Below are 26,764 nucleotides of genomic sequence, written 5' to 3'. Positions count from 1 at the left end.
TTGTTGTTACATTGTTAGGGTCTGGTACAAATTGTGATGGTCTGAGCACAGCAGGTCATAGAACATGGTTAGGTCTGTCTAATCTACAACTTACTCTTCATCATTCCAATTTATGATTGAAGAATAAAATATTCATCATATTCAATGTAAGGAGTACGGTAGTCAGGGTATTATAAAGAATACGTACACAATGCTGGAAGAACCCAGCGGGTCAGGCAGCATCCGTGAGAAAAGAGTAGCCAATGTTTCGGGCCAAGACCCTTCATCAGGAATGGGGGGGAAGAGAGGGCCGAAGCCCAGTAATAGAGATAGGGGAGGGGGTAGAGGAGGCCATGTATGGACATAACTAGATGGGAATGAGAGGCAGAGTTGAAGTGGGTGGCAACCAGGAGGTCCTGTCTATTGTGACGGATGGAGCGTAGGACCTCGATGATGTGTCAGGTCTCACCGACGTAGAGGAGGCCGCACCGGGAGCACTGGATGCAATAGATGACTCCAGCAGACTTGCAGGTGAAGTGTTGCCTCACCTGGAAGGACCCTCATCGACTCTGGACACCTTCCTCCCTCAGCCAAAAAACTCATAATTCCCACACCCCACACTGCTCGGTTTTACCTCCTCCCCAAGACCCACAAGCCTGACTGTCCCGGCAGATCCATAGTTTCAGCCTGCTCCTGCCCCACTGAACTTGTGTCTGCCTACCTGGACTCCATTTTATTCCCCATAGTTCAGTCTCTCCCCACCTACATCCCATGCCCTTCACCTCTTCAATAACTTCCAGTTCCCTGGCCCCAACCACTTCATTGTTACCATGGATGTTCAATCCTTATACTCCTCCATCCCCCATCAAGAAGGCCTCAAAGCCCTCCGCTACTTTTTGGATAACAGACCCCACCAGTTCCCCAGCACCCACACACTCCTCCGGTTGGCGGAGCTTGTTCTAACTCTGAATAACTTCTCATTTGGTTCTTCCCACCTTCTCCAGATCAAGGGCATAGCCATGGGCATTCATATGGGTCCCAGCTGTGCCTGCCTCTTTGTGGGTTATGTGGAACAGTCTATGCTCCAAATCTATACTGGCACCACTCCCCAACATTTCCTCTGCTACATTGACGACTACATTGGTGCTGCTTCCTGCACCCATGCTGAGCTAGTCAATTTCATCAATTTTGCTTCTAACTTTCACCCAGCCCTTAAATTCACTTGGTCCATCTCGGACACTTCTCTTCCCTTTCTTGACCTCTGGGTCTCCATCTCTGGAGACAGACTTTCCACTGACATCTTCGACAAACCCACTGACTCCCATAACTATCTTGACTATACCTCTTCCCACCCAGCCCAATGCAAAAATGCCATTCCCTGTTCCCAGTTCCTCCGTCTCCGCCGCATCTGCTCCCAGTATGAGGCTTTCCATTCCAGGACTTCTCAAATGTCCTCTTTCTTTCAGGATCGTGGTTTCCCTTCTGACATCATCAAAGGTGCCCTCACCCGCACCTCCTCCATTTCCCGCACTTCAGCCCTTAACCCATCTTCCCGTCACCACAACAGGGACAGGGTTCCCCTTGTCCTCACCTACCACCCTACCAGCCTCTGGATCAATCACATTATCCTCCGCATCTTCCGCCACCTTCAACAGGACCCCACCACCAAGCACATCTTTTCCTCCCTACCCCTCTCAGCTTTTCGCAGGGATCGTTCCCTCCACAACTACCTGGTCCATACATCCCTCCCCACAGAACTCCCACCTGGCACTTATCCCTGCAAGCGCAAATGCTACACCTGTCCCCACACCTCCCCCCTTATCACCATTCCGGGCCCCAGTCAGTCCTTCCAGGTGAGGCAACACTTCACCTGCGAGTCTGCTGGAACCGTCTATTGCATCCGGTGCTCCCGGTGCGTCCTCCTCTACATTGGTGAGACCCAACACAGATTGGGGGACTGCTTTGTCGAGCACCTATGCTCCGTCCGTCACAACAGACAGGACCTCCCGGTTGCCACCCACTTCAACTCTCATTCCCATCTAGATATGTCCATGCATGGCCTCCTTTACTGCCATGATGAGGCCAAACTCAGGTTGGAGGAGCAACACCTCATCTACCGTCTGGGTAGCCTCCAGCCTGGTGGTATGAACATTGAATTCTCCAATTTCCGGTAATTCCCTCCTCCTCCCCCTCCCCCTATCCCAGGTCCCTCTCTGCCTCTCTCCCCTTTCAACTTTCTGCTTTTTTATCTCTACAGTTTTTTCATGCTTATCCCCTCCCCTCTTTATCTTTCCTCTGATTGGTTTTCCACCTGGCGCCTCTAGGCCTCTACCCCCTCCCCTATCTCTATTACTGGGCTTCGGCCCTCTCTTCCCCCCCATTCCTGATGAAGGGTCTCAGCCCGAAACATTTGCTACTCTTTTCTCACGGATGCTGCCTGACCTGCTGGGTTCTTCCAGCGTTGTGTACGTATTATCTGATCCACAGCATCTGCAGTTCTATTTTTGTGTTTTGGGTACTATATTTCTGCTATACAATTTGAGGAGTGGTCAGGGTATTATACCATATTTCTGCTATACAATTTGAGGAGTGGTCAGGGTATTATACCATATTTCTGCTATTTCCACATTTTTGTACAGCATTTGTTTGCGGAACTGCTGGAAAACAGGATGTCGACCACTTTATAGTACAGTACTAGGTGGAGTTCCCCAACACTTGTTGACAGCTCTCTGAATTGCATTACTGCTAAATAATAATTCTTTCTAAGATAATATTTTTGATATAACATGACCATGTCAGGCACCGACTATGATGACAGTGAGTTTGCTTACCACAAAGTTTTAAACACAAAGAAAGACTTAAGCCCTATTGGCTATAAATAGCCACAAGTACTCTCATAAAAAGCTCTCAAAGTCCAACCCCATGTCCCTGCTGTGACAGGTGGCAATGGATAAGGCTGGCCAACAGGGCTCTGGGGAACGTACAGTAGATACAATGGAATACAGAAACATTGATGATCTCCAACCATACTTTGTGAGAAGAAGCTCATCACTGAGTAAGTACATGACATAATGCAGGGAAAGCCATCAGGATCCTGCACAGCTGACAACTCCTTTGTCACCAAAGTCCATATCGGTACATGGGATGTGAAAACCACGTACCAGGCAGGAAAGTCCACCACCATAGCAAATGTAATGAAAAGGTACAAACCGTCAATTCTTGAACTGAGTGAGACAACATGGACACCATCTGGAGAGACTCGACTGACAGAAGGGGTAGGTACCATCCACACAGGCCATCAGAGCAATGATGCACTGCATACAGGGTGCAGCCTTCATGATGACAGCAGAAATACATAGAGCCATGATCACTTGGAAAGTCATCAGTTCGAGAACCAGCACTGCTGGCTTTAAAATCAAGCACAAGAAGATACTTTGCATTTATGTTTTAAGAACTGAAGACTGACTTCCACTTACAACTAGAAACTAAACAATTAGAAGCTTCCTTACAATTGTTTGTGATCGTGCAAGTTTCAGATGCTTGCTTAGAAAGCAAAGTAGGCAAAGAAAAACAAGAACAGTGAATATCCATCACAGCGGCCTCTGTTTTCCCTCTGTCCACTGGGCCAAAGTTAACCGTGTCGCCCTGATTGCGGGTGCCAATGCAAAATCTTCTCTGGCTGTGGAACATCCGCTGTTGCTTGTCGCCATGGTAACCGATCCGCGTCTTGACCATGGCGGAAATGACGCTCAGCTAGCGGACGGAAGTACTATGGCAGTGACGTTTTTCTCACTGGCGGCTATGAAGTTTCGAGCGAAAATTGTGGATGTCGGTTGTTTGAATCATTTCACTCGTGAGTGTCGGTTGGTAGTTGCTGTGTGCGTGTGCATGTGCATAGGGGCTCCCAGTGAGCGCAGCGCATTGAGTGTATCCTGGACAAGGGTCCACTCCTGACCGAGGCAGAAGCACTTGCTGTCCCATTTACCGTTGACTTATTAGGCGGAAAAGATACCCCCTACCCCCAATTAGCTTCGTTCTCTGCAAGCTTTGTATTTAATTGAGTCAATTTCCATGATCTCTGTGTTCCTTTCTCCATTCCGATAGTAGCTAGAAGCTGAAATAATTCAGTCAAATCACTTTTTTTTTTGCCCTTCCCCTCTGTCATCAACCCCAATGTTTTTCTTTTCTGGCTTCCGTTTGTAAAACTGAGCCACCAGAGGAATTGCAGTTTGGGAAGTGTTATTCGGTACTCCCTACATTTACAAGTTTCTCTTTCCTCAGAATATCCATCATCGGAAATTACTATCCAAAACTCTCATCCACTTCCTTTTCAAAGCCCTGGAGCTCATTGTTGCGTTCTGGATCTGTGCCTTCTCTTCCCACAATTGTATATTTGAATCTCATTTTAGGAGTTCCATGCTGGCTGTTTCTCCAGGAACTTCTATTACTCTTCCCTGACCAACATAGCTACTTGAGAGAAATTGATGAAATTAAACCTTTGTACTTGAGGCTCAATCTTTGAACTATGAATCCAGTGTCTTCCCAAACTTTATTCCAAAAATAAAGCTTTGCTCAAGTACCTTTTTGATCTGTCAGATTGTTATATGTAGTAATAGAGCAGGAGAATGCTTTCCAGTGTGTAGTGTAACATTTATCCTTCAGCTAATGTTGCTGCAAACACATTATCCGATTATTTTCAATGTGTTGCTACTGAGGAATTACTGCATGTACAGGAGCGACTACGTTGTCTGCCTGAGCAGTGACGGGATATTCACTAGCTTTAAAAATGCTCAGGTGTTGAAAGGTGGCATTTAACTGCAAATCAGTGGAAACAAGAATTACTAGTTTAATTTTAGTGCATAAATTGAGACAAATATTTATTTATTTATTTAATTTCCAGTATCAATTAACTTTTCACATTTGACCTGCTATTTTTATAGTTCCATATTGAAAATTAGCCTCCAGTCACCGCTAATAACCAAAAGACCAAATTAGATCCCTTTGAGTGAGGAGAATCATTGAATCATTAAAAGGTATTTGGACTTTGCTACCAGAATTTTCTCACTGATTCAGGAGCTCCAAATGTTATTACTTTTCCCGAAAAAGGATAAAGTCAGGCTTAATGTTTGATAACAATGCAGTGATCTATTTTGCAACATCGATCAGATATGAGCAAAACTAGGCTGAATCTTAGCTAAATCAATTGAAGAACATCCTATCTTCATTGTGAGAATTGACTTGGAATCATCTTGACTAAATTCTGCATCTTAATCATTGAATTTTTTGTATATCCACAGGTATAGTGAATACGATATCAAAGCTCACAAAAACATGTATTTTAAGACTTAGTTCTGACAAGCTTTTCTTCATCTTATCTGACAAAGTTGCTAGTGGAGGTGTTGCTATGTGGTGTCAGCTATTTCAGGTAAACTGAAATTTAACTGAATTAATTAAGATTTTTGGTAATAGGTATAATTTTACTTTGTGTACCCAATATGGAATATTGTATTTATGTTTATGTGCAAACTGACACTTTTACATTGATCTCTAAAGCAACTTTTACTCACTGCTAATGTTTGCTCTTATCATTAGTTATCCTCTTTCCTTGAATTTCCTCGCCAAATCTTTACTCGTATTTGGAGATGGTGCTTTGAGAATATTGGCCATGGTGAATGGGCGAATATAATGATGAATGCAGTACGGAAGACATAGGAATGAAATGCAATGAATTTTGTAACAGATGGTCATCTTGTCCTGCACTCCCTCATCTGTTGAGCTTTCCTGTAATGCCTCTGTGAGACTAATTCAGCATGACATCTAAAACTTTGATAAACTATAGATGTATGATGGAAAGTATATTGATTGGCTACATCACAACCTAATATGTAAACACCAATGCCCTTGAACGGAAAATCTTACGAAAAGTAGTGGATACAGCCCAGTCCATCATGGGTAAAGTCCTTATCACCATTGAGCAAACCTACACTAAGCACTGTTGCAGGAAAGTAACATCTATCATCGAGGACCCCTGCCACCCAGATTGACAGACAGACAGACATACTTTATTGATCCCGAGGGAAATTGGGTTTCGTTACAGCTGTGCCAACCAAGAATAATGCAGAAATATAGCAAAATAAAACTATAAATAATTATGTTAATCATGCCAAGTGGAAATAAGTCCAGGACCAGCTTATTGGTTCAGGGTGTCTGACACTCCAAGAGAGGAGTTGTAAAGTTTGATGGCCACAGGCGGGAATAACTTCCTATGACGCTCAGTGTTACATCTCGGTGGAATGAGTCTCTGGCTGAATGTACTCCTGTGCCTAACCAGTACATTATGGAGTGGATGGGAGTCATTGTCCAAGATGGCATGCAACTTGGACAGCATCCTCTTTTCAGACACCACCGTCAGAGAGTCCAGTTCTGCCCCCAGAACATCACTGGCCTTACGAATGAGTTTGTTGATTCTGTTGGTGTCTGCTACCCTCAGCCTGCTGCCCCAGCACACAACGGCAGACATGATAGCAGTGGCCACCACAGCCTTGTAGAGCATCCTTAGCATTGTCTGGCAGATGTTAAAGGACCTCATTCTCCTCAGGAAATAGAGACGGCTCCAACCCTTCTTGTAGACAGCCTCAGTGTTCTTTGACCAGTCCAGTTTATTGTCAATTCGTATCCCAGGTATCTGTAATCCTCCACCATGTCCACACTGACCCCTTGGATGGAAACGGGTCACCGGTGCCTTAGCCCTCCTCAAGTCCACCACCAGCTCCTTAGTCTTTTTCACATTAAGTTGCAGATGATTCTGCTCGCACCATGTGACAAAGTTTCCTGCCATAGCTCTGTACTCAGCCTCATCTCCCTTGCTGATGCATCCAACTATGGCAGAGTCATCAGAAAACTTCTGAAAATGGCAAGACTCTGTGCAGTAGTTGAAGTCCGAGGTGTAGATGATGAAGAGAAAGGGAGACAGGACAGTCCCCTGTGGAGCCCCAGTGCTGCTGACCACTCTGTCTGACACACAGTGTTGCAAGCGCATGTACTGTGGTCTGCTAGTCAGGTAATCAATAATCCATGACACCAGGGAAGCATCCACCTGCATCACTGTCAGCTTCTCACCCAGCAGAGCAGGGCGGATGGTGTTGAACGCACTGGAGAAGTCAAAAAACATGACCCTCACAGTGCTCGCCGGCTTGTCAAGGTGAGTGTAGACACGGTTCAGCAGGTAGATGATGGCATCCTCAACTCCTAGTCGGGGCTGATAGGCGAACTGGAGGTTAAACTCTCTTTTCACTGCTGCCATCAGAAGAAAGCACAGAAAACTCGGGACTCACACCACCATGTTCAGGAACATTTGTTAACCCTCAACCATCAGACACTTGAATCAAAGGGGATAACTTCACTCACCTCATCACTGAACTGTTCCCACAACCTATGGACTCACTTACAAGGACTCTTCATCTCATATTCTAAGTATGCACTTCATATTGCTTACTTATTTATTATTAATATTATTTCCTTTTTTTTCTTTTATATTTGCAGTTTGTTATTTTTTGCACACTGGTTGTCCACCCTGTTGAGTGTGGTCTTCCATTGATTCTATTATGGTATTAGATTTATTGCGTATTCCCACAAGAAAATGAATCTCAGAATCGTATATAGTGACATATATGTACTTTGATAATAAATTTACTTTGAACATTGACCTGGAAATCAGATGTTGCAGCCTCCCACGAGGTAGTGTAGGGCTGAGCATTGTAAGGCCATGGTTCTGCCCTGCTGCTCCCTGATATCTTTTGACATCTCTGCTGGAGAAAGCCTATTGAACTTATTGTAAATGCTTCTGTTGAAACTCTGTTAAAAAAAAGATTTTTTTAAATGTAATTTAGAATGTTTGTATTTCATTGCGGTGAGTCCAGCAGGAATGCGTAATACACAGATGGGAATTACAAGTTAACTGGCAGTTCAGTGAATGTTGGTATTTCTAGTGATATCACATGATAAGATAAAATCTTGAGATTTAATGCTTTAACTTGCGTTGTATATAATGCTGTCCCTCTTAACGTTACTGCAAACTTGGTTATAAAGCTTTTTTAGAACGTAGAAAAGTACAGTACATTACAGGCCCTTTGGCCCACAGTGTTGTGCTGACCCTCAAACTCTGCCTCCCATATAACCCCCCACCTTAAATTTCTCCATATACCTGTCTAGTAGTCTCTTAAACTTCACTAGTGTATCTGCCTCCCTCACTGACTCAGGCAGTGCATTCCACGCACCAACCACTCTCTGAGTGAAAAACCTTCCTCTGATAACTCCCTTGAACTTCCCTCCCCTTACCTTAAAGCCATGTACTGAGCAGTGGTGCCCCAGGGAAGAGGCACTGGCTGTACACTCTGTCTATTCCTCTTAATATCTTGTACACCTCTATCATGTCTCCTCTCATCCTCCTTCTCTCCAAAGAGTAAAGCCCTAACTCCCTTAATCTCTGATCATAATCTATACTCTCTAAACCTGGTATCCTGGCAGCATCCTGGTAAATCTCCTCCTGTACCCTTTCCAATGTATGCTTCTACATCCTTCCTATAGTGAGGCGACCAGAACTGGACACAGTACTCCGAGTGTGGCCTAAACAGAGTTTTATAGAGCTGCATCATTACATCGCGTCTCTTAAATTCTGTCCCTCGACTTACGAAAGCTAACACCCCATAAGCTTTCTTAACTACCCTATTTACCTGTAAGGCAACATTCAGGGATCTGTGGACATGTACCCCCCGATCCCTCTGCTCCTCCACACTACCAAGTATCCTGCCATTTACTTTATACTCTGCCTTGGAGTTTGTCCTTCCAAAGTGTACCACCTCACACTTCTCCGGGTTGAACTCCATCTGCCACTTCTCAGCCTACTTCTGCATCCTATCAATGTCTCTGCAATCTTTGACAATCCTCTACACTACCTACAACACCACCAACCTTTGTGTCGTCTGCAAACTTGCCAACCCACCCTTCTACCCCAACATCTAGGTCGTTAATAATAATCACGAAAAGTAGAGGTCCCAGAACAGATTCCTGTGGGACACCACTAGTCACAACCCTCCAATCTGAATGTACTCCCTCCACCACAACCCTCTGCCTTCTGCAGGCAAGCCAATTCTGAATCCACCTGGCCAAACTTCCCTGGATCCCATGTCTTCTGACTTTCTGAATAAGCCTACCTTGTGGAACCTTGTCAAAGATCACATCCAAACCTTGTAGATCACATCCACTGCACTACCCTCATCTATATGCCTGGTTACCTCCTCAAAGAACTCTGTCAGGCTTGTTAGATACGATCTCCCCTTCACAAAGCCATGCTGACTGTCCCTGATCAGACCATGATTCTCTAAATTTTTCACACATAAGTTGTTGCAAAGTGATGCTCTGACATATGCTACTAGTTCCACCCTCCTAATTTGACTGAAAATTAAATTTGCCTATATCAGAACTGGCTACATCTTCCTGCCAGACATCTATCAATGATCAGGTTTTCTCTCTGTTCTTACAGCCTGACCTGAAAGAACATAACTTCAACCTTACTATTAGCAAAATGTAACATGGCCAAGTAAACACAATCTGCCTCTGCATACAAAATATTGGAAGAACTCAGCTAGTCAGGTAGCATCTATGGAAGGGAATAAACAATTTTTTTCGGGCTGAGGTTCTTCTACAAGACTTTAGCATTTGCAGAATCTCTTATCTTTATATCTCTTCACTGCGGTGTTAACCCATTTGGTCTCCCCTTATCGGAGATTTGCCTTTATCCTACCATTCTTCCTATCTTCTGTGCATTTTACAAATATTTGTTTGCTATATTTTGCAGTTCTCACAAACATATATTGATCTGAAAAATTAACTCTCTCTTATCAAAACTGCTCTTAACTGTTTCCCTAACCAAAGCTACTGCCCAACTTGCTGTTAGCAGCATTTTCTGTTTTTATTTCTGCTAATCTGAATACTTATCCATTATCCCTTCTTTCTCCTTTCTGTTGCTCATCGATAATTTACTTTCAATCCAGTAAACTTGATCTTAGTTAATTACCTCCGAAGAATATAAACATATTCCTATGCATAACTTTACATATAATTCAGATGTAAACATACATCTGACCAAAGTTATGGTAAGGTTTGTCAGGTGTGACCGCTTTTCTAAAACAAAATCCATGTTATCACTCTGGTTGAAAATTTTCAAGGGTTGAGTGTTCCATCCTTATTTGTAGATTATAATAATCTTTAAGTGACAGATGCCAGGCAAACTGGTCTGTAATATCCTGGTTTCTCTCTTATATTACTTTACTTTTTACTTTATTTTATTAATGATTAGATATCTGTTAATTTCCAATGTAAAAGTACCGGAAGCTCTAGGATAGAAACTGCCTGCTCCTGATGATTTGTTCTGTGGTGACATATTCTTAATCTTGAATTTCTAAAAATTAATGTCATCATGACACTTTAGTTTATATAAGATGTCTAGAAAAGTGAATTGACCATATGTGTGATTGTGATAGATTGAAAAAGACTCAATTTGGCCATCACTCATTTATTTTCTTCTTCTCTGAGCAATGTCTGACCCTTGTTCCATTTCTTCCCTTGTTCTCCCTATAATTGCCTCCCCATTGCCACATCTCAATGTTTTGCCAACACATTGAAAAGACATTTCAGACTGCCTGGTGCAAGATATAGGATTGGCAAGATATCAGAGAATAAATTTGCCAACACTGACTTTTGTCCCCTGTAGCAAGTTGTTACTTCAAAATGTTAGCAATCAACTGTGCTGAGAGTGACTCCTGTAAAAGCGACCCTAAAAAGCCTAACTACCTCATATTTGTAAGTGTTGCATGTCTCAACAACTTAACACGTGTGCTTTCTTCAAATGCGCAGGGCAATTTTTTTGATGAATTCCAGATTGAAGGTGTATCAGCTGAATATAATGAAATTTATCTGGAACTAACACCTGAAAACCTCTCAAGGTCATTGAAAACTTCCCAGAATGCAAAAGCTGTGAAAATAAAACTGACCATGAAGCATTGTCCATGCATTACCATTGCTGTGGAACTGGTAAGGCCTTTGAAGATATATAATGCCAGCAGTTTTTATGTGGTGATACTAGCAGTTTTTATATGTCTTTTACCAAAAATGTTTTCTCTACTGTAAGCATCAATATTTTTACATCCTGAGTGAAAATGATTTTAACATTTTTATGATGTTTGCTGCTTAGTTGTTTGATAATTCTGACAGTTTTGTGAGCTGTAGTAAGGAATATTTCCCCTGTAGCTCATGTCAGTGCTGTACAAGGTTAGCTTTATGATATGGATCATTATGAGGTGATGCATTTTGGGAGGACTAAGTAGGTTAGAACATACACAATGAATGGTGAGGCCCTTGGCAGTATTGAGAAACAAAGGGACCTTTATGTAAAAGTCCAACAATCACCTAATGTACAATGCTCGCTTTCATTTGCCAAGGCAAATAACAGGAGCAGGGAGGTTATTGTGCAACATTTTGAAACATGTCAAAGAGGATGGCTGAATGGAAATTAAACTATAAAGGAAATCGACAGCAAAAGACCAGAGTTGCAGATACTGTATAATAGTGTTTTCGACAGTAAGAAATTAAAAAGAAAATAAAGCAGAAGATAAAGATAATATTGTAAATCAGCATAGAATCAGGAACCTGAATTTATTAATGAACTCCTCAAATGTGTTGTTACGTAAAACATCTGTGCTTAAAAGTAAAATTGTCAGTTGTCGAATTCCATGCACAAACTATTGACAATTTCACAATTGTACATAAATTCTATTTCTATTATTTGCTGGAAAAGTTAGACATAACTTATTTCCTGTTTTTGTAGCCATCACTTTCTCACCACAGTCGCATTGTTACACATGACATTCCTGTTAGCATTATCCCCAGAAAGCTTTGGAATGATTTTGAAGAACCCAGTGTTCCAGATTTTGATGTAAGTAATGAGGTTTATTTCTTTTTACATTATCATTTCCTAAAAATAGACTTTAATATTAAATACATTTATTTCATCTAATTGTAGGACTGCTGGAAGATCCTTCATTACTAACAGTAGGATTTTTGATTTGGTTTATTTTCAGATTCCTTTCCGTATAGTAGTAGAATAGAGAAACCCTTCCTTTATTTTTTTTCTCTCTGAAAAGTGGACATTTTGCCAAGGACAGCATTAATTTTGGTTCCTAATTGGCAAGTCAAATTTAATTTATAATTAAAGGTATACATGTCCAGGGTACAAATACTATGAAATTTAGCTTTTGCAGCAGCAGCACAGTACCTTACAAACAACACAACTATAAGTTAATAAACTTAAATTAACAGAAATTGTACAAAAATCACACAAAATAAACATAGCAACATTGGTACAAATTGAGAAGGAACTGGCTGTGCCCACTTTTCTTTATACCTTCTTGTGCATTGCAGTTTCCACACCAGGCTGTGATGCAACCAGCTGGAATACTTTCCACTGTAATAGTTTATCAGAGTCTTTGAATTTCAAAGTCCTTACATTTCTAAGAGTAGATGCACTGGCATATCTCCTTCATGTTTGCATCTATGTTTTAGACCTAGGATAGATCTTCCAAGATGATGACATCCAAGCAATTGAAGCTGTTGATTCTTTCTGCTTCACCCTTAAGTGAAGATCAGTGTCTTACTTCCCTTTCCTAAAATGCACTGGAGAAGGTGATTGTAAGTCGCCTTCCTAGATGGTTAGAGTGCTTCTGTTGAAGATATTCTCATAATGTGGTTGGGTAGAGAATTCTAGAATTTGGACCTAGTGACAATCAAGAAATATATAACCAATTTGGGATGGTGTGAGACTGGATGAGATGGTAAAATTGGTCATTTTCCCTTGTACGTGAAGCCCTTATTCTTAAAATAGAATTTTTCAAACAGATTATACTTGAGTCATGTTATGTGGAATTGTACCATGTTGCATTTTTGAGAAAAATTGATCTGATTAAACAACTTCTCAGATACTAATGTTTACTTCAACCCCATTCACACATCTTAACTCCTTGTGCTTTGGGCTAGTAAACTCCTCCAGAAGCCTAAATTTAGAAATGATGATTACAATATCCTGTAGGAGGTATATTTATTTGTACACATCAGGTCGGGCAGAATCCGTTGAAAGGAACAGTCAACGTTTCGGGCCAAGGTTCTTCGTCAGGACTCATGTTGATTTGACCACAGCATCAGCAGTGTACTTTGTGTTTAATATTTATTTGTAAGTGCTACTTTGATCACAACTAATATCAGAGCTAAAGTAAGGTATATGAGAGCCAATGTGATTCTTGAAGTGTTGGGTAATGAGGAGTGATTTAATAGATAAAAGGAAATTTTTAACTCATACTTTGGTTAAAGGAAAGCGAAGCTGAGGGGTTGATGTAATGTGTCCTTGGATCCTGAAAGACCAATTTGCAGAGACTGCATAAATTATATTACAAACACAAGGAAATCTGCAGATGCTGGAAATTCAAACAACACACACTGGTGGAACACAGCAGGCCAGGCAGCATCTATAAGGAGAAGCACTGTCGACGTTTCGGGCCGAGACCCTTCGTCAGGACTAACTGAAAGGTAAGATACTAAGAGATTTGAAAGTAGTGGGGGGAGGGGGAAATGCGAAATGATAGGAGAAGACCGGAGGGGGTGGGGTGAAGCTAAGAGCTGGAAAGGTGATTGGTGAAAGTGATACAGAGCTGGAGAAGGGAAAGGATCATGGGACGGGAGGCCTCGGGAGAAAGAAAGGGGTGAGAGGAGGAAGCACCAGAGGAAGATGGAGAACAGGCAAACAACTAAATATGTCAGGGATGGGGTAAGAAGGGGAGGAGGGGCATTAACGGAAGTTAGAGAAGTAAATGTTCATGCCATCAGGTTGGAGGCTACCCGCCGGTATATAAGGTATTGTTCCTCCAACCTGAGTTTGGATTCATTTTGACAGTAGAGGAGGCCATGGTTAGACATATCAGAATGGGAATGGGATGTGGAATTAAAATGTGTGGCCACTGGGAGATCCTGCTTTTTCTGGCGGATCGAGCGTAGGTGTTCAGCGAAATGGTCTCCCAGTCTGCGTTGGGTCTCACCAATATATAAAAGGCCACACCGGGAGCACCGGACGCAGTATACCACACCAGACAACTCACAGGTGAAGTGTCGCCTCACCTGGAAGGACTGTCTGGAGCCCTGAATGGTGGTGAGGGAGGAAGTGTAAGGGCAGGTGTAGCACTTGTCACTGAATGGTGGTGAGCCTATCATTTCGCATTTCCCCTTCCCCCCACTACTTTCAAATCTCTTACTATCTTTCCTTTCAGTTAGTCCTGACGAAGGGTCTTGGCCCGAAACGTCGACAAATTATATTACTTGGTTTAATGTCCATTGAGTGTCACGTGGCCAAGTAATATGCATTTTCGATAGATGAGATGCCAATCTGGTAAAATGTCGTCTGGGCAGCTAAGTAAACATGGTTTTTGAAATTGTACGATTTCCCCCATTGAGGAAGAGGTTTCCATTTGCCACAGAGAGAGGGAGTGAGCATGGATTATAAAATAAATGACTATGCCAGGCAAACATCACAATTATGAGAGCAGGAAGCCTTTCCAAATGTTTATTTTCAGAGTATAATTACAATTAAATATATAAACAAAAACAACAATAATCTTCCTTTATAACATCTGTAATTTTCTTTGCTTTTATAGAGAATCAGCTATGCTTTCTATTTTGTTATAATCTTAATTCTTACAATTTAAAAAAAAGGACATTGCAGAAAAATTAATAAAATATACTAACCTGCCAAAAGTGCAGTTAAGTTAAATGTTAGGACATGAGAAATGATGCATATTGGTTAAAGAAAAGTTATCTTACTGAACTGAAAACAGTCTTTCTTTCGGATTTTGATTATATGTGGTCACAAGACATTGAATGGAAGACTGCATTTTTCAAAGGTCAGCTAAATATCAGTTTACCTCTGTTATGATTTTTGAATAGCATATTTTCTATCTACCCTTGGCCACCAACTCTAGCCCAATTCCAACTAGCCTTTTATGTACTATTCCTTTGTTCCCATCTCTGCAGAAAAATACATCGAGTTCCTCCTAATGTTACTGAACACATTTCTGCCAAAGGCTGGATTGCTAACATATGCATTTATTTAGTCCATCCTTCCTTTATTATATATTGCACCTAAGTTTAATGCAATTATTCATGTACTTCTTGTATGAATCTACTTATCATTGATTTTCAAGGTCAGTATTTATCTCCCAGTACTGAAGACCATGAAGAGTGTTGTGGAAAGAATGAAGAATCTTTCTAACCATATTGTGAGTGTGTGACTCTGCTCAATTAATTCGTTTTCCATTTTGTTTACATTGCCACCTTAATTGCTGAAAAATATTACTGCTGGAAGAGAAAATCAGAAGTATTTAAGTATTCTATCTACATATAATGAATGGGGATATTATAATTTAGTGAGAAGTTTTTCATTTATGAATCTTTGGAATTCTCTGTTTAGAGCTGTTTGTGCTCAGTCAGAGGACGATTTGGGACAGATGAACAGATTATTTTGGTATCCAAGGGAACTAAGAAATTTTAGGTCTGCTAGAAGAGTGAAGTTGATACAGAAATCACACTTTGATCTCAGTGATACATTGAACAGGTGTTGAACCCAGTGAAATACTCCTATAAAATGAAGTGGTTTATGTATAAAACAAGACAATTATTGAAGGTATCCCATTTTGTATTTTATACTAGGTCTTTAAGACCCAAGTGCTCAGCTGCTAGATAATAGATTCTTGGCCCACAAAATTCTCTATTTATATTTAATGGTGAATGTATTGTGTTTTAGTTTGGCAAGGGCCATCTTTATTTTATGGGGAGGTTTGATAGAAATATATAAAATATTGAATAGCGTGCGTACAGGTGATAATGGAAGGCTCATTCCTTAGATGGAAGAGTTGTGAGCATGAGTCACAAGTGATAAAACATGGAAGAATTAAGAATGATAGCTATTTTTTTTTACATGTGGTGTGAATAATTGGAACCTGGAATGTACTGTCCGCTGATCAGGGAATTGAATAAATATGTGGGGGGAAATTGTAGAGTTGTGCAAAAGGAGCCAGCAGTGAGTTGAGACATCAGAATGTGGGTATACATAGAGTCATGGGATGGTAGAGCACAGAAAAGTGTCAAGGCCTGCCTTGCATATGATGCCTCTCCACACTAATCCTGAGCAATAATCTAAGTGTGGTCAAACCAACATTTTTTACAATTGCAACATGACATCCCAACTCAAATACCTTGTCCTATGAAGGCAAGTAAACCATTGCCTTTTCGCTATACTACCCATGTGTGTTGCTTTTTTGGGATACAATGGGTTTGCTCCCCAGGATCTCTCTGTACAGTAATGCTGTTAAGATGCCTGTCATTTCCTCTGTATATCTGAACAGAATTTGACTTCCCAAAGTGTATTACTTTGTACTTCTCTGGATGAAATTCCATCTGCCACTGCTCTGCACAACTTTTCAACTGATTTCTGTCATGCTATATCTTTAAATAACCTATTCATTGTCTATGATTCTACAAATTGTCATGGCATCTAACCATTGCATCTACATTCTCATACATGCCATTCGTATGCGTAGATATATTGCAAACAACAAAAGTTTTATCCTCTATCCATGATATACACCACTTGATATAGATTTACAGTTATAAACATGTTCAGCTACTCCTAGTCTCTGCTATTTATCACCAGGTAATTTTGGAACCAATTTGTCAACAAGTCTTGAATACCTCATGCCTTTATCTTCTGAAACAGCTCTCAATGTTTGATCTTGTGAAAGACATTTCTAAAGTCCATATAGACAACATTTTCCACCCTGCTTTTGTTAGACTCCTTTTTAACATCAAAAAGTTCAACCAGATTTCCGAGACACTATCTATCCTGTTGTCTCTTAATCAAGTGTTGCCTTTCCAAATGTATATAAATCTTCTCCAACAACTTCGCTACAATTGATGTCAGGTTCACCTTATTTAAGGACCCAGTGTTACCTCATTGTTGAATATGTATTTGTGAAAGGAAGCAGCAGAATGCCATTTGTACTGGCAGGACGCTGCTACTCAGAGATACATAATCCATCAATTGCTGATGAAATTATTGTTAGCATAATTTTAGACACACATTCTTGAACTGAAATATTTCCTTAGTTATTTGAAATTGTTAGTTAATTTAGTCATGATGAGTTTCTCCTTTCAGTAATGGTGTTAATGACTAGCTTAAGTCAAATATGTTTTTTTATCTGTGCAATTTAGGTAATTGAAGCCAATCAGAATGGAGAAATGAATTTGAAAATTGACACTGATTTGGTGTCTGTCACAACACATTTTAAGGAACTTGGGAATCCTCCTTGGGGTAAGTAATGTATAAAATTAAAATGTACACATTGGAAAATTTTAAGAAAATCAAAAGGAGTGCAGAACTTTTAAGCTTGGTTCTACATTTATTTTCAATATTGCTCCAATGGTAACTTTTTAATTATCTGTTGCATAGTCAATAATAGTCAAAACCATTAAAAGTCATGATGGAAAAGCATGTTTTTTTTTACCTAATTCTTAAATTGTTCTTTTCATAATTTCATTTGTTTTGTTCATCTTCATACTTAATTTGTCTTGCAGCTTAAGCTATATGCCAAAATTAATCCCAGTAAATGGAATAACAGCATTTACATGGAAAATTATGAATATATCTAATAACAGTGTTGACTTAATAAGTCATTGTTATTCTATCTGGCTAATGAAGAAAAACCATCATTACTTTTTTGTTGGGTCTTTGACAGCAAATTGAAAACAAAAATCATTCTAGTGAACATTTGACACTGTTGTATTGATTTTCAGTAAGGATAGACTATTTGGCATTTGAATGATTGTTTCCTCATTTTTCACTGGGTTCCAGATTTTTTTTTGATTCTGGGCTGGTGCTAACTTTCCACTTAACTTTCATAATTTCAGGCTGCAAAAATATAGCAGTCCCTGCTTTTGTGAACTTTTCAACCTCCACATTCTAATCGTGCCTAATCAAACCAATCCAATCTGCCTACAAGTGCTTTATATCCCTGTATTCTCAGCATATTCATCTGTGTATTGAAGAGCCTCTTAAATACCTCTATTGTACCTGCCTCTTCCATCACCTACCAACTATCATAGAAACATAGAAAACCTACAGCACAATACAGGCCCTTCAGCCCACAGTGCTGTGCCGAACATTTACTTACTTTAGAAATTACCTTGGGTTGCCTATAGCCGTCTATGTTTCTAAGCTCTATGTACCTATCCAGGAGTCTCTTATGGTATCCACCTCCACCACCATTGCTGGCAGCCCATTCCACGCACTCACCACTCCCTGCATTAAAAAAAACATACCTCCGACATCTCCTCTGTACCTACTTCCAAGCACTTAAAACTGTGCCCTCGCATGTTAGCCATTTCAGCCCTGGGAAAAAGCCTCTGACTATTCAAGCAATCAATGTCTCTCATCATCTTATGCACCTAATATAGTAAGAGCCTCTGCAATTTCCCTATTGCTTCTTTTAACAGCCTGAGACATATTTCATTCAGAATAGCAATTCAAACCCATTAATATTTTTTAGTTTATTCTGTTTATTACACTTGTCATTATTGTTGTTGACTCATGGTGACCCTATGGATAGTGTAGTTATCCACAGGGTTTTCGTGGCAAGATACAAATGTAGATTGCCAGGCCTTTCTTCTGCTGCTGCCCAGGTTGGGACCTGGCCAAATTTGAACTCAGGGCCATCTGCCTGAAAGTCCAGTACTGATGCCATTACACCAACAGCCAGCCAGAGTATGAAAAAAACTTGTGTCATGCATCTGCCTTTCTCACCTAAAATGTGTTGCACTAAAATCTCAGGTATTAGAGATTTCCACTGTTGGAAAAAGATAACAATTATTTATCTATGACCCAAATTTTATAAATTTCTTTCAGATCTCTCCTCAGCCTCCTTGTAGCACATGCCATCCAATCCAGGCAGCATCCTAGTATAAACCTCTTCTATGCCCTCATCAATGCCTCCGATCATTCCTAGAATGGGTTGTCCAGAAATGAATGCAGTACTCCAAAAGTGGCCTGCAACATAACGTACTGACACTTTAACTCATTTCCTCGAGTTAAAAAAAGCAAGCATGGCCTATGCCTTCTTTACCACTTTATCAACTTGTGTGGCCACTTTCAGGGAGCCATTGAACTTGGTCCCTCAAAATCTTTCTGTGAATCAATGCTGTTAAGGATCCTGTGTACTTTCCCCTTACATTTTTGCTTCCAAAGTGCAGTACTTCACACGTGGCTGGATTAACTTGCATTTTCCATTTATCTGCAATTGCTTCATATCCTACAGTATTATTTGGGAATCTTCCACACAATCCACGAAAATAAAAGATTGTGGCGACCCACTTTCTGTGCAGGCGAACCGGCTCACAAATAGCCAGTGCGCCGGGGGAGACTTTGCTAATGCACTTATGATGTCATTTCCACTCGGAGAGGGCGGGCGCTAGGGATTAAATGCCAGCACCACGAGGTTTGAATAAACTAGTCTCGAAACGACTTACCGACTGCGTGTCATTATTTCAGCGCTGTGTGTAGCACATCGCTACATTGGTGACCCCAACGGTCCAAACGGGATTTGGACCAAAGATGACCCGACTCTTCATCTGTTCACGCAGTTTTGCTAAAACTGCTGACTTTCTGGATGTTGCGACCATGCGTGTGGTTTAGCCAAGCAGAAGCCCAGTTGCAGATTCGGCAGATATCCTCTGATTCCACGTGTTACTATCACGTGGTGAGCACCCTTGACCAGGAGACGGCCCCCCAGGTTGCGGATTTCATACAGTCGTCCCCGGAAGAAGGCAAATATGAAGCATTCAAAACGCTGCTCATTGGGACCTTTGGCCTCTCACAGCGCGAGCAGGGTGCCTGCCTGCTTCACCTGGACGGTTTGGGAGACAGACTGCCGTAAGCATTGATGAACGAGATGCTGGCCCTGGCTGACGGACACAAGTCCTGCCTCATGTTCAAGCAAGCTTTCCTAGAGCAACTGCCCGAGGACATACATCTGCTGCTGGCCGACGCAGATTTCAGCGACCCCCGGAAGGTGGCGGCCCGGGCAGATGTGCTGTGGAAAGCCAAGAGGGAGAGCGTGGCGTCCGTTGGTCAGATGACCAGGCCATGCGCCCAACAGCAGACCAGACCAGGCCTGGCAGGGGGGCGCACACAACACAGAGGCAGGAGTGAGGAGGCCAGTGAACAGTGGTGTTTCTACCACCAGCAGTGGGGCACAAAAGCCTGCCGTAGTCGCCCACTCTACAAGGGCCAGGGCCAGGGCCAGCTGCCGCTAATGACTATGGCGGCTGGCCACCAGGACAGCCCCTTGTACGTCTGGGACAAACAGTCGGAACACCGCTTCTTGGTCGATACTGGAGCGGAAATCAGCGTCTTGCCCCTGATGGGGTACGACACCCGCAACAGGAAGCCAGGACCCACCCTGAGGGCTGCCAACGGCAGCAAGATAACGGACCTACGGCACCCGCACAGTGCAGCTGCAGTTCGGCGCCAGCCGGTTCACGTGGGACTTCACACTGGCCACGGTGGCCCAACCACTCCTTGTGGCGGACTTCTTGCGGACTTCTTCACAGCCTGCTGGTTGACTTGTAAGGGAAAAGACTGGTACATGAGTTCCTCCGAATGCCGTTCGGCCTGAAGAATGCCGCACAGACGTCACAGCAGCTAATGGATGTGGTGGGACTTGACCTGGACTTTGCGTTCATCTATTTGGACGACATCCTTATAGCCAGCAGTAGTTGCCAGGAGCATCTGTCCCACCTCCGCCAGCTCTACTGCCTGAGTGATTTCGGCCTCATGATCAACCCGGCCAAATGTCAGTTCAGTCTCGATACCATCGACTTCCTGGGCCAGAAGATTACCAAAGATGGGGCAACACCTCTGCCCTCCAAGGTAGACACGATCCGCCACTTTGCCCAGCCCAACACAGTCAAAGGCCTACAGGAGTTAGTTGGTATGGTGAACTTCTACCACCGTTTCCTCCTCTCAGCAGCCCGTATCATGCGCCCTTTGTACACCCTGATGTCGGGTAAAGGCAAGGACATTACTTGGGACGAGGAGGCCGCGGCCGCTTTCGCTAAAGCCAAGGAAGACTTGGCAGATGCCGCGATACTGGTGCACCCCAGAATGGACGTTCCGACTGCACTCATGGTGGACGCATCCCACACAGCAGTCGGTGGGGTGCTGGAGCAGCTCATCGAGTGGGGCTGGCAACCCTTGGCGTTCTTCAGCAAGCACCTACGGCCACCCGAACTCGAGTACAGTGCTTTTGACTGGGAGCTGCTGGCACTGTATCTGGCAATCTGGCATTTCAGGTACTTCTTAGAAGGCAGGCCGTTCACCGCGTTCATGGACCACAAACCATTGACCTGCGTTCACGAAGGTGTCCGATCCCTGGTCGGCTTGCCAGCAGCGACATCTGTCCTACATCTCCGAGTGCATGACGGACATCCAGCATGTCTCGGGAAAGGACAACGTCGTGGCGGATGCACTCTCCAGACCAGCTGTCCAGGCCCTGTCCCTGAGGGTGGACGATGCAGCACTGGTGGAGGCGCAGCAGGCAGACGACGAGATGCCCAGCTACAGGGCCGCAGTCTCGGGTTTGCAGCTGCAGGACTTTCTCGTAGGCCCAGGTGAGAGGACCCTCCTGTGCAACGTGGCTACCGGCCAACCTCGCCCCATCATCCCGGCAGCCTGGAGGCAGCGAGTTTTTGACTCCATACATGTTTTGGCACACCCATCTATCAGGACAACCGTCCGGCTGGTCTCCAGCAAGTTCGCGTGGCATGGACTTCACAAGCAGGTCAGTGAACGGTGCAGAACGTGCATGCAGTGCTAGACAGCCAAGGTGTAGCAGCATACTAAAGCCCCGCCACAGCAGTTCGAACCTGCCCACCGGAGGTTCGATCACATTCATGTGGATATCATGGGCCCCCTACCAGTGTCCCGAGGAGCGCGGTACCTCCTAACTATGGTAGACTGGTTCATGAGGTGGCCGGAGGCGGTCCCGCTCACCGACACATCTGCCAATTCATGCACCTGAGCACTGATTGCAACCTGGGTAGCACGCTTCGGGGTACCGGCCCACATTACCTCCGACAGAGGTGCCCAGTTCACCTCCAGCCTGTGGTCGGCTGTGGCCAGCCTGTTGGGAACGCAGCTATGCCATTCAACTGCCTACCACCCACAGTCGAACAGACTAGTAGAACGCTTCCACCGTCACTTGAAGTCGGCTCTCATGGCCCGCCTGAGAGGACCTAACTGTGTGGACGAGCTTCCCTGGGTCCTGCTTGGAATTTGCACAGCGCCCAAAGAGGATCTGCATGCCTCATCGGCCGAATTGGTGTACGGTGCACCCCTGGCCATCCCAGGAGAGTTCATACCAGCCCCAAGGGGGCAAGAGGAAGAACCCGCAGCAGTCCTGGATGGACTACACGAGAGGCTCAGCAACCTGGCCCCCTTACCAACTTCACAGCACGGATGGACCCCAACCCATGTACCCAAAGACCTGCAGAACTGTAAGTTAGTGTTTGTACAAAGGGGTGGACACCGGGCACCTCTACAGCGGCCGTACGAGGGGCCGTTCAAGGTGATCAACAACAATGGGTCCACGTACACTCTGGACATCGGGGGGAAAGTGGACCGACTCAAACCAGCCCATGTGGACTTGGTGCAGCCGGTTGAGGTTCAGGCACTGCGGCGCAGAGGCAGACCTCCCAAACAGAGGCTGATCCAGACTGTGGACATTGGGGGGTGTATCGCCAGTTCCGGGGTGGGGGGGTTATGTGGCGACTCACTTTCTGCGCAGGCGAACCGGCTCACAAATAGCCAGTGCATGGGGGGGAGACTTTGGTACTGCACCCCGATGTCATTTCCGCCTGGAGAGGGCGGGCACTAGGGATTAAATGCCAGCGCCATGAAGTTTGAATAAACTAGTCTCGAAACGACTTACCGACTGCATGTCATTGTATCGAGCTCTTTATGTAGTACATCGCTACAAGATCTCATTATTAGAATTAACAAGTTCAAGTTGATAAATATATTGTTAACAGATTTTTTTAAGTTTGTATTTTGCAAAAGGGTTATGATGCAGTAGATTGTTTGTTAAATGTTATCTAAAATATTCTTTTAAATAGTTGAAGAAGAAACCCAATCTTATTCTTTCCAAAGAAGAGATTCAACAAATATGGCTAAAGCAAAGATTGATATCAAGAGGCTTCTACAGTTTCTTGCTGGGCAACAGGTCAATCCAAGCAAGGCTATATGTAGTGAGTAGAGAGTTCTTTTTAATCTATTTGACAAAGAATTTGTTGGACTCTATCTTCAGGACAAGATCTTTTTGTAATTCTGATCTTTGTGATCCATCCTCCCACTGTGATAATAATTCACCCATTCTAGATTTCTTGAGTAAAAAATATTTACTTAAATTCTTTAAATAAAATTGTGAATTTCATTATTTTCCTTCAATATCATAGTATCAATTGTTAGATAAGGCATCCTTAATTTCTCTTTCTCTATGCATTGTAATCCAGTGAGCATGTAGAGCAGTTTGTAAAGATATTAAATATAGGGTCTCCCATAACAACACGGTATCTGGATCGAAAATTGCATCACCTGCAATATTGTACCAGTTCATTTCTTTACTGACATAAAATATTTTTCAAAATCAAAGAATAGTTTACCAGAAAATTTGCTGAATTAGCACTTACCTTGGATTCTTGGAAAAGGGATCTAGCAGCAGAGGGAAAATAATTTTAAATTTAGTTTTAAATATTGAGTTTTAAAAATGAGTTTTAAATATTCAAAATTGTTCTTCCTTTCTCATTGAGCTGATATGTCCATAAGACCATTGCATGGTACTGTATTTGCCAATGTGGAACGGAAAGCAAATTTGTAAATCTGGTTGTAAAGGATGTTGGGAATGGTTCCGGTGGAGTGCCACAGTAGAGTTGTAGGGCAGATGGCAGAGAAGGAATATCAGGGGTGGGAAATAGAGACACACCCAACCTTGAGACATTAGGCAAAGTTATTTGATTCCAAACAATTGGTTTATGAATTTTGGCATTACATAATGTCTCTCTGATGCTTCCCACTCTCTCCCCTTTTCCAGCCATGATTCCCCTCTCCCTGCCTCATCCCCACTCGAAATCCACAATAGAGACCCATATTAGAATCAGGTTTATCATCACTTACTTATGTCATGATTTTTTTTGAGGTAGCAATACAGTGCAATATATAAAATTACTACAGTACTATGCAAATGTCTTGAGCACTCTAGCTATATATATGTGCCTAAGACTTTTACACAGTACTATTTGTAAAATATTCGAATTAACATTTAACTATCATCAACTTAAAAAAAAGTATTGCAGGGTGCACATTAGAGTAAGCATATGACCAATAAACAGTTGCCACTGATATTTCAAACATTAATTTTCCTTCCTTCCTTGGAAATTAATTTTCTTCTTAAATACTTTCAAAACTCTTCGTCTTTCCACTTCTTTAATGTACATTTTCATTTCTGTCTCATCTCTTCCATTTATTTTTTATTCTTTGTTCTTTATTTCAATAATTTGTATATCTGATCTAGAAATTTAGCCTGAAAATGAAACAACATAAATTTTGCTGAAAAACATTTGAATGGAAGGTTAGAGAGAAAAGGAGAAAGCACAGAAGCCGAAGTCAATAATTTGCCGGCCATATTACTACGACAAGGAATTTGTATTGGATGACCTAGGTTTTATAACTGGCAGATCTCAATAACATATTTAAAATTTTCTTCATAGGAAATAAGAGGTAATTATTGGTTCCATTTTAACCAAACTCTTTTTTTTTACAGATATAGTGAATAAAAAAGTTATTCATTTTGTTTTGCTACATGACGATGTCTCTCTTCAGTACTTTATACCTGCTCTTGCATAAGAAGGTAGCTATCAACATTTAACTACGTTGTGGGCTCTTGTGGAATTATTGCACTTTCTTGAAAAGACTGAGCAACCTTGCAAAGAAGATGACTCCACTAGCTGAGAATTAGCGCAAGCATTGTAGTTTTTACAAGAAATGTGTAAGCTTTAAAACTTGGAAAAATGATTGCAAGATGAAAACAAAGCCTGACAGCATTTCAGACTCAGCAAGATAAATATCTCTCTTCAGCAAATTAGAACATTGTCTTATTGACTATAGATGTTCAAAAGTTTCTTAATTTAAATAAGTGTATATTCAACTCAAGTGTTTATCATATTGTTATATATTTTTTTCCAGAGTAAAAGAATCACATTTTTTATCAACTTAAGATCTACTTTTCCTCTGTGCTCATGTTTCCTGAATAACCAAGGAATGTGCCGACCATACTGTGCCTACTCTAATAAGTTGCTGCAATGTGTTTACTGTTTCACCAACAGTTGTGTTAACAAAAATATTGGTACTTGTATCATTATTTCTTCACAGTTGTTATGTCCTGACAGTTTCTTTGTTCATCTTCCCTGTTTTCATGTACACGGATAGTTTTGGTTTTGTAACCACTCATTCAGCAATAAAATAAATGCTAAGTTAGTAGAGATAATTTTCCAGTTTTCTCATATATCCTAGCTCCAGGACATGACTATTAACAATTTCTCAGAGTGGTGGCCCAACCATCAATGACCTTCCTTCCACCATAAGGTCAAGTGTGGGGATGTTAACCATTGATTCCATCATGTTCAATTCTATTCAAAGCTCCTCAGCAAACGAAGCTGACCATGCCTATCTTCAGCAGGGCCGAAAACAGGATTCAGATATAGGCTAATGTTAAGGGATAAGCCACATTTTCCCGTAACTGTGCCAGACAATGACCACCTCCAACCTCTGCTTGACGTTCAATTACATTGCCTTCACAAACTTACCATCATCAATATTCTGATCATCATCAGTAATCAAAAATGCAACTGGAATACCCACATAATAAATATGATAGCTGCAGGGGGAGCTTAGTTATCTAGAGGGGAATGATTTGCTCCTGACACCTTAAGGCCTTTCCACGACCTACAAGGCACTTTCCATTTACCCATAAGAATGCAACTCCAACAACTCGGGAAGCTAAAAACAATCAAGGAAAAGTGGTCTGAGTGATTGGCATTTCATCAATCACTTGAAACAATCACTACTGCAGACGTACCATCTCATACTCTGAGAGCACCTCAAAAACTAACAATATGAATCACCAAGAGAAACAGGGCAGCGTTATTCAAATGAAAGATGAAAGTGGGACAATTAGAAAGTTTTGTGGATATTGCGGAAGGTTGTCAAATGGATACCCAGGATACAGATTAGCTGGAAATATGGATGGAGGTGAGGAAGACTTGGCAGATGAAACTTAATCTGGCAAGCATGAGGTTTTTCATCTTGGAGGTCAAATGTAAGAAGAAAGTACATGGTAAATGGCAAGTCCCTAAGGAGTATTGATGTAATTAGTATGCAAGTCCACAGTTCTCTGTAAAAGGCAATATAAGTGGATAGGGTGACAAGGAAGGTATGTAATGCTTGTCTTTGTCAAAATTAAGTGTAACATTTGGGAAGTCATGTTGCAATTGAAAAACTTTGATTAGGTCACATTCAGAATGATGT

The 26,764-nt window shown here is 42.1% G+C and overlaps 2 protein-coding genes across 5 annotated transcripts in view; one reads left to right on the top strand and one right to left on the bottom strand.

Moving 5' to 3' along the window:
* The window catches only part of cobl (cordon-bleu WH2 repeat protein), a 322,888-nt gene that overhangs the window by 276,914 nt on the left and 19,210 nt on the right, over positions 1–26,764 (bottom strand). The window contains exon 1 of one of the 3 annotated variants that reach the window (XM_059972437.1): positions 3,190–3,468. The exons of the other annotated variants lie outside the window; for them this stretch is intronic. The gene's annotated coding sequence lies outside the window, so the exon portion shown is untranslated. Of the gene's footprint in view, positions 1–3,189; positions 3,469–26,764 lie in introns of those variants that run through there. 3 annotated transcript variants of the gene reach the window in all.
* Positions 3,718–25,718, top strand: hus1 (HUS1 checkpoint clamp component). Of its 2 annotated transcripts, XM_059972458.1 has the most exons (9): positions 3,718–3,832; positions 5,277–5,404; positions 10,894–11,070; positions 11,864–11,971; positions 15,279–15,353; positions 17,344–17,443; positions 23,299–23,430; positions 25,002–25,088; positions 25,424–25,718. In XM_059972458.1, the coding sequence occupies exons 1-8, from the start codon at positions 3,751–3,753 to the stop codon at positions 25,082–25,084; spliced, it is 885 nt and encodes a 294-aa protein (XP_059828441.1). In that variant the 5' UTR covers positions 3,718–3,750; the 3' UTR covers positions 25,085–25,088; positions 25,424–25,718. The 2 variants fall into 2 exon arrangements, with proteins under 2 accessions (XP_059828441.1, XP_059828439.1); XM_059972456.1 differs by having other exon boundaries at positions 25,002–25,718.

Source organism: Hypanus sabinus, chromosome 6 (assembly GCF_030144855.1).
Source record: "Hypanus sabinus isolate sHypSab1 chromosome 6, sHypSab1.hap1, whole genome shotgun sequence".
Lineage (NCBI taxonomy): Eukaryota > Metazoa > Chordata > Chondrichthyes > Myliobatiformes > Dasyatidae > Hypanus > Hypanus sabinus.
Note: the sequence above shows the minus strand (reverse complement) of the source record. Positions and strands in the feature narration are given on the sequence as shown.

What these genes read in the sequence shown, in the direction of transcription:
- hus1 (XM_059972458.1), top strand. Translation starts at nt 3,751, where the DNA reads ATGGCAGTGACGTTTTTCTCACTGGCGGCTATGAAGTTTCGAGCGAAA. An exon ending in TGTGGTGTCAGCTATTTCAG is followed by an intron (nt 5,405 to 10,893) that starts GTAAACTGAAAT and finishes TCAAATGCGCAG; the next exon opens with GGCAATTTTTTTGATGAATT. An exon ending in CCAGTGTTCCAGATTTTGAT is followed by an intron (nt 11,972 to 15,278) that starts GTAAGTAATGAG and finishes TTGATTTTCAAG; the next exon opens with GTCAGTATTTATCTCCCAGT.